Consider the following 12494-nt stretch of genomic DNA (forward strand, 5'->3'; position numbering starts at 1 on the left):
CGTATCATAAGGTGAAAATATAATAAATTCTAGTATCGATAAGTTAAAGATGAAAAAAAAAAAATTAATATAAATTATCGATGTGAAATCTATCATTAATTTTTAGCTTCGATTGATTTATTTTATTATATTATAATTCAAGTTTATATTTTAATCTTCGTAACAGGCTAAAATAATAAAATAATACTTAAAGACTTCTTATATCTTGCATCAATCAGTTAACATATCTGTAAAGCTTAACGTCAACCTTAATACAATATAGTTGTTCTCTAAAAAGGGTAGATTAGTATACCAGCAACGAATTATATTCTGCACATTAAAATTGATAGAACAATATCATTAAGATTCATTTTGTTCTTCAATATTTCTGTTAGTATTTTACAACAACATTTGCATAATTATTAAATTGAATTAGGTTCAAATACAGGTGACAATTTCTCCTATTCCTACTGTAATATCATCTTAATACATTCTGGGTTTTTTACGTCATTTTGATTTATTAATTGAGATTCCTCATAATTGGCATACATATATACATTAATCAACGATGTCTTCAATAAATGGTTATAGTGACATGGAAAAGAATGATGTTAAAATCGCAACTAAGTCAGATTCTGCTATTTCTAATTCGATTGACTTAGGAACTGGTTCAAACGATTATGATAATATTAGCATAACGAGTGAAACTTATAAAAACGACATCGTAGAAACTAAGCTATCATTCTTTCATAAGTTTATTGCAAGTTTAAATGCTGAAACAGCAGGTATTGAACCTATCCCAGATGAAGAAAAAACAGATTCCTCTCTACTAAATGCTGCTTCAATGTGGTTTTCAGCAAATATGGTTTTACCAGCTTATTCCATTGGTGGGTTAGGTCCTTTGGTATTTGGCTTAAATTTTGGTAATTCAGTTTTGGTCATTTTCTTCTTTAACATCATTGGTCTTTTATCTGTTGCATTCTTTTCATTATTTGGTATTGAACTAAGTTTAAGACAAATGGTTTTATCTCGTTTTCTTTTGGGTAATTTTACCGCCAGAATCTTTGCATTGATTAATACAGTTGCTTGTGTCGGCTGGGGTATTGTTAATACTGTGGCAGCTGCCCAACTTCTAAATGTAGTCAATCAGAGCTCTGGTCATAACTTGCCTCTTTGGGCCGGTTGTTTGGTTATTATTATAATTACCGTCATGGTCACATTCTTTGGTTATAGTGTTATTCATACTTATGAAAAATATTCTTGGATTCCTAACTTTGCAATCTTTTTAGTTATTATTGCAAGACTGGCAAAATCTGATCATTTTAGCAACGGTGAATGGGGTAGTGGTGCAACTACTGCTGGTTCTATTCTATCGTTTGGTACTACCGTTTACGGTTTTGCAGCAGGTTGGACAACATACGCATCTGATTACACAGTATACATGCCAAGAAACACCAATAAAGTCAAGGTATTCTTTGCCTTGGTAGTTGGTTTAGCTTTCCCATTATACTTCACTATGATTTAGGTGCTGCTTCCGCAAGAGCTGCTGTCAACTATGAACCATGGTCTGACTTATTTAAGACTAACGGTATGGGTGGTGTAGCTTATGGTATTTTAGTTCCAGATTCATTGCATGGATTCGGTCAATTTTGTTGTGTTTTATTGGCTTTGTCAACCGTATCTAACAATGTTCCAAATATGTACACAATGGCCCTATCAGTGCAAGCTCTTTGGGAACCATTCTCTAAGGTTCCAAGAGTTGTTTGGACATTGGCAGCAAACGGTGCCACTTTAGGTATTTCTATCCCTGCTTGTTATTATTTTGCTACATTTATTCAATATTTTATGGATGGTGTCAGTTATAACTTATCGATCTATGTATCTATTGCATTGACTGAACATTTTGTTTTCAGAAAAGGTTCATTCAAAAATTACAACCCTGAAGATTGGAATGACAAGTCTAAACTTCCACTTGGTATTGCAGGTACTGCAGCCTTCATTGTAGCTGCATTTGGGGTTGCCCTTGGTATGGTTCAAACCTATTGGGCTGGTGAAATTGGTAGACTAATAGGTGAATACGGTGGTGATATAGGTTTTGAATTAGGTGCTGGATGGGCTTTCATCGTATACATTATTTTGAGACCATTAGAATTGAAACGTTTTGGTCGTTAATTGAGGTAATACTTAGTCCAATCATTCATTAAAGGTCATTTTATTGATAGAAATACAGCATTATTATATACAAACATTTATACAGGATAGATATAAAAAATAATATGGGTTTGTAAATATATATTAAAATATATTGAATAATTAATAATAGAGAATATTCAAATCGAGTTTATTGGATATCTTATGTTCCTTAATATTTTTAATAAATTTGACTCTTTTCGTCTAATATATAGTTTTCGATTATTTTTTATTTACATACAATGAAATTCAGGGTCTATACTTCTTGTATAATAAAGTGGTGTTAATACCACCAAATCCGAAACTGTTACATAAAGCCATCTCTAAATTATCTATTTCCTTAGGAGATTCTTTAACGAATGTCATTCCTTCTGATGACTCTTGGATTTCTTGATCCAATTTATTTAAATTTAAGGTATGAGGAATTATATTTTTTTGAATTGATTTAATTGTAAAAATGCTTTCAACAGCACCAGCAGCTCCTAGAAGGTGGCCCATTGAACCCTTGTTACTAGACACGTAAATTTCATTTTTAATATGGTTGTCATTATCTGTGTCCTTAAAAATTGCATTTCTTATAGCGTTTGACTCTGCTCTGTCTCCAAGAACGGTAGAGGTTGCATGAGCATTTACGTATTTTATTTCTGATCTACGTGAGTTACCAATGGCCATTTCTATTGCTCTTTGAGCACCTGTTCCATCTGGAAGTGGTGAAGTTATATGGTTAGCGTCACTACTAATACCATATCCAATAATTTCACATATAATATTGGCACCACGCTTTAAAGCATTCTCTAACGATTCTAAAACTACAATACCAGCACCTTCACCTAACACAAATCCAGATCTTTCTTCATCGAATGGTCTTGATATACCGTTGCTGGTTATGCTTTTGGCTCTTACAAATCCTGCAAGTGAAAGGGGATGAAGTGAAGCTTCAGCTGCACCAGCTACACAAATATCTTGCATACCTAATTTAATAAAATTATAAGCATCACCAATAGCATTATTACCAGTTGCACAAGCGGTTGAAACCGAGTGGGATGGTCCTTTTAGTTTAAATTTAATTGAAATATTACCGGCTGCCATGTTTGTAAGTATCTTAGGTATAAATAAAGGATTGACTCTTTTATGTTCATTATGGAATTTAATTGAAGAAGTGTAAATCTCATCGATCGAGGCAATTCCAGAACCTACGATGCAACCAAATCGATTTAAATCCACTAAAGTTTCATCAATCTGTAGGGTATTCTTTTTTAAAAGGTTAGCATTTTCGAGAGCCTCGTAAGTTGCACCAATTGCATATTTTGTGAATTTAGCTAATCTTCTCTCATCTTCATCAGAAAATAAGTCTTTATGAGTAGTTGTAAAGTAAGCTTTACCTACTGATAAACTTTCCGGAACACTTTTAATAAAAGGCTTATAATCTGACTCATATTCAGGAAGAGATTTCAAATTAACCAAACCAGATTTGGAGTTTAATAAGTTCAACCAGGATTCACGAACACTGTTCCCCAGTGGTGAAATACACCCTAACCCAGTAACCACCACTCTTCTAGACATAGTATGATATAATTAAATTTCTTATTGTTTGACTTGACTATGTAGCTGCTGCTACTGCTTCCAGATATAAATAAAATTGGAAACTACTAGTGCAACTAAGAATATGCTAACATGAATTAAACATTATAGTCAAATAATTGATATAAAATGGTATATGCTAAGGTAGAACGTTCGAGCAATCCTTTATTCAGTTGTTCATATCGGTACCTATTATTATATATATCTTTATATATTAATAGTTTTTCAAGGCGATGACTTTAAATCTAAAACCGTACCTTAACATTTGATGGAAAAATCCAAGAATAATAGAGTCAATTAAATAATGATAAAAAAGACCAGGATATCTCATTGGGAATTTATATTAATGATGTCGTAAACTATTAAAATAATATGTGTGTGGATTAAATTGGAGAGGAACCATTTCATCGGATAATGATAGTAATTTGACGGTAATTATATTTATGTCATTAATGTTTTTTATTTTTAAATGATGCAAGGTATTGAATATCTTTAGAATCAATTGTTTTATGAAAGTATTTGAAAATACGATCAATTTATGAGATTATGAGATTCGTTTTGTTGTTTAAATTCTTGATTGAGCTACCCTCTTGGCTTAGTGTATATAATCTGTGTTGTATTATCTGTCCTAATAAAGTCATTTCGTGAGTAATTACATAGGTTTTCATATTCTAGGATTTAGATCTATAGGAGGGTAACTTCTTGTAATGGAGCTTATATATTATACATGTGACTTATCTAGTAAATTGTTGTTAGCCATTTAAAAATAGGGATTATTCAACAGCTGAAGATATTCAACTAGCTTAACTAATTTAACTGGTTTATTTATCCTTCAGATTAAGTTATTTAGGAATCCGATGGCCAAAGAGTGAAATTATACTATTTTTCAATATTATAATGATGTTTCATACTCTTTTATCTCTCCTTCTCCAGATATAGTAGTCTTTTCATACTTCCTAGTTACCTTAATCGATGGATCTAAATATAATTCTGAAACTTGCCTGTGTCCTTGTGCTCTACATTTATTAGAGACGCGGTATCTAGTATATTCCATAAATTACCCTACATCAAATTCCATTATTTTTAATCACATGACATCAAAACTCAACATTTCAGATATAATAAATGGTTTGTAAAAACGTCCAGAAATAAGCAGTAGATATATATATTATATTATCTTTATCTGTGTCGTTGTTCCTGTATAGGGTCCAGACAATACAATTCAATACCATGTAGTGTAACAAAAAAACAATCTAAATATAACGATCCATCTTAAAGTGGTGGCTTATCAAGTTGTTTACAAATTAGCTTAGTCCTTAGAGTATACACTCCATACACATACATAAAACACGCTTACATTTAATAAATTAGTTACCCTCTCTTTGACATGGTGTCTCCTATACCTTCTACTGGTCTTTGACGGTGTTTCTGTAAGAATTTCTTAACTACTAAGCATTTTGTACGTTTTTGGTGAAATGTGTTGAATAAACACTTTAAACAATTGTCAGAATGGATAACGAACGACTAAGAAGAACCAAAACATATATATGTGATTGAAAAAAATTTACAATCAGAGCTTTATAACCTAATTTAAAATTTGGTTCGAGATCGATTCGTAAGGTCTAGTATTAATTGTTCTTTGAGATTGTTCGTTTGAACTTCATAGAAGGTATCAAAAGCTGTTCTAATACATTTTTTAGTTATTCAAGGATAGCGTTTATTACTAGGTAAAATATATAAAGGTCAAAGCAAAAATAATAGACATGGCTGATTATAAAAACTTAACTGTTGCTCAACTAAGAGATACATTGAGAGATAGAAATTTATCTACACAAGGTTTGAAAAATGAATTGATCGAAAGATTAGAAAAGGATGACTCTACTACAACAAACACTAACCCTGCTTCCACTACCACCGGCAGTGGTAGTGCTGGTTTGAAGAATCTTCTAAATGACGAAAATGTAAACTCTAATACTGTTCCCCAACCAAATGAACAAGCTACTACTGAAGAAGTCGCTGATTCAGCCACTTCTGATGTTGCTACCACTGCTGAAACTGGAGTTTCTGCTGCTGTGGTATTGGAAGAAAATGCTAATAACGATACTGAATCTAAAGAAGCAGAAACTGAAGAAGTTGAAAGTAAAGTAGAAGAAAAGAAGGTTCTAACCCAAGAAGAAATAAAGGCAATGGCATTAGATCTATTAAATAAGAAATTACACCGTGCTAAAAAATTTGGACAGGAACAATCAGAAATTGATTCATTGGAAAAATTAATTGTACGTGTTGAAAAATTTGGTCTTGATATGAAAACTCAATTAGCTAAGGAATTGGGATTAGTTAAAGAACCACCAAAACCAAGACAAACTATAGATAAGAGACAAAATAATAGTAATAGATCAAATAATCAAAGGGTTGATAAGAATTACCGTAACAACAGAAACAACAACAATAATAATGACAATAGAAACCGTGGGTTTTCAAATTCAAGAGGTTATCAACGTAATAACGGTGGTAGAAGAAGAAATGGGCCCCAATATAACTATTAATTAATTGATTAATTATAGTTATATAATTATGATAATAATACTAATATTAATAAAACTCTTCTTTATTTTATCAATAATTGAATTGCCTTATGTGTTTGTTTTAATTTATTTTTGTATCATTATTACACATATATTTTTTACATTAATGTATATTTAGTTAGGATGTATAGATATGTGTAGCTTGACATAGAAATAATTTACTTGTATAATTAACTAAATAACTAAAAAACAAAAATTAAATATAAATTAGATATTGTCTTTTACTAAAAAAAAAATAAGCAAGATGATGATGACCTAGAGGTACCAGTTGGAAGTCAATCAATCCAATCAAACGAACAAAATAAATCATTTCCATCATTTTAGGTAAAGTACTGTATTACTTTTCATTTAAAAAAAAAATTTTCCACTTTGATTTGTTTTAAAGGAACAATTTATCCTTTTTGTTTTGGAATGTACTTACCTCAATTGGAAATTCGAAATCCTAAATTCGAAATGTTTAACTGAAACCTTCGAAAATACAACTTAAACCAGTAGGCAGACGTTGTCGATGCTCATGGTAGCGTCAATAAAAGGGGACACTAATACAAGAAGCGGAATAGAAATTGATGTTGAGTTGAATTAAGTTAATTTAAGTGTCTTTGTCATATAATGAATGAATACATGAGTGAATCGACAAATAAGTATTATTATGGTGTTCTCTTGTTCCCATCACGTTGATTTGAAAAAAAATTCTGTTTTCTCTTGCTCTTTTTTCTACTCTTTTTCTTGTTCTTTCTCTTTATTTTACTTACTCTTTCTTCTTCTCTAAGAAAAAAAGGTGAAAGAAAGAAAGGAAAATGAAAGAGACCCAAGGATAACATAACATATACACCTAACAACTACGGAACAAGCAAAAAAAAAACCAAAGAGGTTTCAAAATTAATTGATGTCATTGCGATTAATTTCAAACCATTTATTGTTGCAGATAACCACCATGTCTAATTTAATCTGATTTATGATTATGACATATTTTATGATTAAATTCGAGGATTAAAGAAAGCACAAATTATGGTATGGGTTTGTGTGAAAAAAGTTTTTGATATTGAAGTGGTAGATGGCGATGCATTTTCAAAAGAGAGACGTAGTATTTATATAGCGGATAGTAATATTTAAAAATTTAAAACAAAGGCATGGTTAACTGTTAACTACAGCTGCAAGAGATCAAAACTAAAATACAGCCAACCAGATGGGATAACTTATACTCATTTACCCATATATATTTATCCTAATATATAAATAAATATATTTATAATNCTGTTTTATTTTTAATTTAATTTGATATAATTTGGGTTATCTTGGTTTGATTTGGTACTGTTTTTTTTTGCCCTTGTCTTTGCCTTTGTCTTTGTCTTTGTCTTTGTCTTTGTCTATTAAAAGCCTTTTGATTCAATAAATCAATTATATTTTGCGGTATTCATTCATTAAGGAAGAATATATATAATATTGGATTTTTGTTATCATACTAGTGAGAGAGTAATAATTTTATTGTTGAAACTATAACTTAAGGTTTTATTGATATTTTTTAAAAAAAAAAGACTTAACTACTGTTACCAATAGTTGTAATAGAAAAACTATTCAGGTTTTATTATAATAATTAATTTTTTTTTTTACAAGTCGAACTGTCATTGCCAACAAATTAATTTGTTCACTCGAATTTTAATAATATTATTACTATTCATTTATTAAAAATACTTATTATCAGCTGTTAGTTGTTGTTTGATTTTGGTAAATTTACTTATTTATCTCTTTTTATTTTATTTTGTTTTTGAATTTACTTCACTAAATTACACATTTAAGTGTCGATTCCACGCTTATTACAAATAATGATGACAAAAAATCCGACAAATGGTATTGGCAATATCAATAAAAATGATAGTCAAAATGAATTAATTGTTTTCCCTAATGATTCTACTAACATTACACATAATGAAGAAGTATCTATGAATTTAATGAATCCAAATAATTTAAAATTATCAGACGTTACCGCAATAAAAATTGATAATTTACCTCCAGGTAAAACTTGGAAACAAATAAAATACCTTATCGGTGGAATTATTCATCACTCAAATGTATTACAAATTAAGTTATTGCCCCCTTTAACTTCAATTGTTCCACCATTTGTGACATTTCAAAGTTGTATTGTCACTTTAAAACATAATTTGGATAATGACCAATTAAATCATTTAATCTTCACTTTGAACACTTATCAATGGGATTATTATAATTTATTTGCTTATATTTTATCTCCTTTAGAATACAATTCGGTATATCCAAATCAATCTCAAATTCAACCTCATCTAATGAACCCAAATATCATGAACCCTCCATCTCAACCTCATCCACATCCCCATCCTCATCCACATTCTGCCCAAAATATGCATATTTCTCCTGGTCACAAATTTAATACTCAAAAACATTCTTCACCTGGAACATTATCAATCAACAATGCACAACCTAATAATTTTTTAATGCATAAAAATATGATGAATTTCATTCCTCCAATGATGCCACCTCCAATGGCACCAATGTTTGGGATGCCAGCACCAACTCTGTCAAGAAAACAATATCATCAAAAAACATTTATGCCATCAGAACCAAATGAAAGTGTAGACACAAGTAATTTACCTTTGAATAAAAGAAAAAGAGACTCTATTCTGAAATTAGTTAACGAAACAGCGGCAGTAATATCTGATCTAGATATTTCAAATAAATCTACAAATCAATCAAATAATAATAAAAAAAAATTAAGACAGATATTTAATGAAAGAAGCTTTAGAAGACAAATGACAAATAGAGGAATGTGGCAATTTCAATTGACAAATTTCCCACCTTATTTACAGCCAGACACTGAATTAAAAGAGGATGATATTCCAAAAGAAAAGCTAGATTCGATATCTCTTTGTATAGAGACTAAACAAATTGAAAAATATTGTAGATTAAGATGGACAGTACTCAAAGATTTTATAAAATTAAAATGTCTTAAATTATTAAATTCTGAAGAAAATATAATCTCTAAAAATTCACCAATGTTTAATGAAGAACTTTCCGTAGTATTGAATGAACTTTCTCCCAATGCTTCTTCAAATAATACTAGAGAATTCTATGTCGGTGTATATGAAGATCATGAAGAATTAGCTAAAGTAAAGTTGAAACCTATCGATGACGATGATGACAAAATTACTATTAAATACATGAATGGAACTATATATAAGGCAATAATTGGTTTTCATGACAAAGAATTTTATGATTTATGCATAAAGTCATTATCAGATGAAGAGTATTCATTTGGTTATAAATTAAAATTAATGGAGCTACCACCCTATACTGATCCATATGTTCCTTATTCTTCTAGTAATAGTAACGACAAAGATGAAGAGGAACAAAGTGAATCAAAGGATGTAGCTTCGACAGTGACTTCAGATATAGAGAATAAAGTCAATGAAGATAAAAAATCAACAACCGACAATGATAATGATAATGATAATGATAATGAATAATATATCCTTAAAATACTTATGTATCTTTAATATTTGTAACATTTGCATTAATAATTTACTAAAAAAAAGATATTGTTAAAATGAAAATAAGAAATAGATAGACCACCATTAAATAATTATATTGAAATACATAAAAGTAGATACGACACTTATCACAAAGAATAATTCTATTAAATATTGATATTATACAAAATCAATGACTACAGTTCAGAAATATTTAGATATAAATAATTATTAAATAACTTATTACAAAAATATATCATAGAATCATTAATTCATTATGTTCATGTTTGTTTTCAAAGCTGAAAACAAACATATGCTAAAAAGGGCAGATTAATCGTGAAAATTAGTATTACAATAATGGCTGGAAAATTGGTTGAGGTAAGCCATTTTGAAATGAGCTTTTTACAACCGGCTTGTTCGAAGGATTGATAACTGGAGAATTTGACATTCTACTAATTATATTATCAAGCTTCGAAATGCTGCTAGTTTGATTAACATTTTGAGTTGTCGAAACAGACGAAGTCGATGAGGTAGACAAGGAATTCTGATCATCCTTATTAATTTGTAATGATACCGCACTTAACATACTTAAACCATCCAATGGAGTGTTTTGTCCTATTGGTGAAGTAATTGCAGGATTTGAATCGTATTCGACTTTTAAAACTGGCTTCGAGACATTTGGAGATGACTGTGAATCTTTTTCCTTAACTTCTAGAACAATCTCATTTGTAGTAGGGAATGTGTTAAATAACTTCACTAAGTCATTATCCTCTACTATCAATAAGTTATTGTGGTAAATTCCCAAACGATCAGTTGCTAAAACAATATTAAAAAGAGACTTACAGTTCTCCAAAATCTCGGATACAGTAGGAGTGCCATTACTTAATAATGGGAAAGTAAATAATTGTTGACGTTCTTGGAATTTTATAATTATTTTCCGATTGACATCTTGGTTTGCAATTTGTGGTTTCATAGATGTAGTAGATAATAATACAGTTCTTTGGGAAGCCGTTTGATCACTTGTGGTATAATTAGACCCTTCTTTTGTAACCAATGGATAATTTTTCATTATATTGTGATGAATAATTTCACTTAATGGGTATAAAACTGGATCAAATCCAAAATCCTTAACAATACCACCTAATAACAGATATAAAACCTTTAGTTGGACATTGTCAGCAGGTAACTTTAATAAATCTTTATTTGTTGCGCTGTTAAATAATTTTACAGATAGCATTGACAATGATTCTGAAGACATAGTTTTCAAAGTAATATATTCCATCGATGAGGGTAGTAGATTTGAAAAAAATCTTTCGACTACAAATGAAACTGATGATTTTATTGACATTTCACCTAATAGTTCTAGATTGGTGTATAGTTCAATAGAACCTTGAGATGAAGCAATTTCTGAACAAGTTCTTGAACGCTGAATATGCAATAATACTTTTTCTCTTAGGAAAAATGGTAGATCTTTATCGGAATTTGTAGAACTGTTTTCGAATGATTGAGATTTAGATTGAGGTTGTGATTGGGGATGAGATTGAGATTGAGTCTTATGCAGACCTAATGATAGTAAATGATGATCTTGTGTTGACAAAGCAAAATCTGTTAAATTTGGAGCATTTGAGTTATCATTTTTAGACTGTTCCGTTAGAGGAATAGTATTGTTGACTATATCGAAAATGATTGACTTTATAATATCATTATACGATTGGCTGTTAGCAGATGTGGTAGTAATTAGTGGTTTTGGTTGAAATTTATTATTAGATTCTAAAGTTTGAGATCCAATAATTGAAGAAACAGAATTTGAAGTAGACATTGTAGTTGATTTTGGTTGAATTGAAGGGAGCTGAAAAGGTTTTGATGAGTTTGGTAGGGCTGGAGTAATATTTGAATGCATAGGGGTTAAAACGGGAGTTAGGCTTGGGGTGGGAGTAGGTAGAGGGGACATAATTCTATTACTACTATGATCATCATCAGATGGAGTTGTTGAAGATTCTAAACTAGTTGATGAATTTGACGAAGATGGGTTTTGTTGATGGTTTGTAGGGAACTTCTTCTTTGAACGTTTTCTATTTCTTCTAACTGATTGAACAGCAGCAGTGACTAATTTTTCAAATTCAGAGGCAGAAGAAACTGGATAATTAAATTCTGTTCTTAAAATAGTAGCTATTTGTTTTATATTATAATCCTGCTCGCTTGCTTTTTTATTTGATAAACCGAATCTATCAATTAATTCAAGTCTTCTACTCGAAAATTGTTTCCATTTTTTATCATCTTTAAAGTTCAATTGTTCTCTAATCTTGTGAGTAGTACCATTTCCTGAAATACTAGCAGAAGGTTTTGAAACCCTGAAATTTGTTGAACTATTATTTATATTTGATAATGCCATAATTTTTCAACTAAAACTTTGGTAAAATAAATAATTGCAACGTGACAAAGGATAGTGATGTGGTAACTAAAATAAATGACAAAAAAAAAGGAAGAATAGATTATTCAAAAATAATAATACGAATGATAATTTGAATTTAAATAAAATATTGGGATGATTTATTTACCAACATATAATATATTATTTTTCTTTTCTTTTTTCAAATAAAAAAAGCTTACAAATAGTAATGAAATTCTATTGAACAGGGTATGTATATCACTTCTCTTG

The 12494-nt window shown here is 30.0% G+C and overlaps 4 protein-coding genes and 1 further gene across 4 annotated transcripts, besides 2 other annotated features; 3 read left to right on the forward strand and 2 right to left on the reverse strand.

Annotated features, from left to right (window-relative positions):
- The first annotated feature begins 547 nt into the window (after positions 1-547).
- Positions 548-1501: a sequence feature (similar to hypothetical protein; correction of possible frameshift sequencing error~similar to Saccharomyces cerevisiae FCY22 (YER060W-A)).
- On the forward strand, positions 548-2151 carry Kpol_1066p48 (the record flags this gene model as incomplete).
- Positions 1504-2151: a sequence feature (similar to hypothetical protein; correction of possible frameshift sequencing error~similar to Saccharomyces cerevisiae FCY22 (YER060W-A)).
- Positions 2152-2418: 267 nt separating this feature from the next.
- Positions 2419-3732, reverse strand: CEM1 (fatty acid synthase CEM1; the record flags this gene model as incomplete). Its single annotated transcript, XM_001644289.1, has 1 exon — positions 2419-3732. The coding sequence occupies one exon, from the start codon at positions 3730-3732 to the stop codon at positions 2419-2421; it is 1314 nt and encodes a 437-aa protein (XP_001644339.1).
- Positions 3733-5513: 1781 nt separating this feature from the next.
- THO1 (Tho1p) lies at positions 5514-6296 on the forward strand (the record flags this gene model as incomplete). Its single annotated transcript, XM_001644290.1, has 1 exon — positions 5514-6296. One exon carries the CDS (start codon positions 5514-5516, stop codon positions 6294-6296), a length of 783 nt encoding a protein of 260 aa, XP_001644340.1.
- Positions 6297-8158: 1862 nt separating this feature from the next.
- On the forward strand, positions 8159-9832 carry Kpol_1066p51 (uncharacterized protein; the record flags this gene model as incomplete). The annotated part of the gene is made up of 1 exon (XM_001644291.1): positions 8159-9832. The coding sequence occupies one exon, from the start codon at positions 8159-8161 to the stop codon at positions 9830-9832; it is 1674 nt and encodes a 557-aa protein (XP_001644341.1).
- A 352-nt stretch (positions 9833-10184) lies between these two features.
- Kpol_1066p52 (uncharacterized protein) lies at positions 10185-12227 on the reverse strand (the record flags this gene model as incomplete). Its single annotated transcript, XM_001644292.1, has 1 exon — positions 10185-12227. One exon carries the CDS (start codon positions 12225-12227, stop codon positions 10185-10187), a length of 2043 nt encoding a protein of 680 aa, XP_001644342.1.
- Positions 12228-12494: the final 267 nt, after the last annotated feature.

The sequence above is a fragment of the Vanderwaltozyma polyspora genome, genomic scaffold (assembly GCF_000150035.1).
Source record: "Vanderwaltozyma polyspora DSM 70294 KpolScaffold1066 genomic scaffold, whole genome shotgun sequence".
Classification (NCBI taxonomy): Eukaryota; Fungi; Ascomycota; class Saccharomycetes; order Saccharomycetales; family Saccharomycetaceae; genus Vanderwaltozyma; species Vanderwaltozyma polyspora.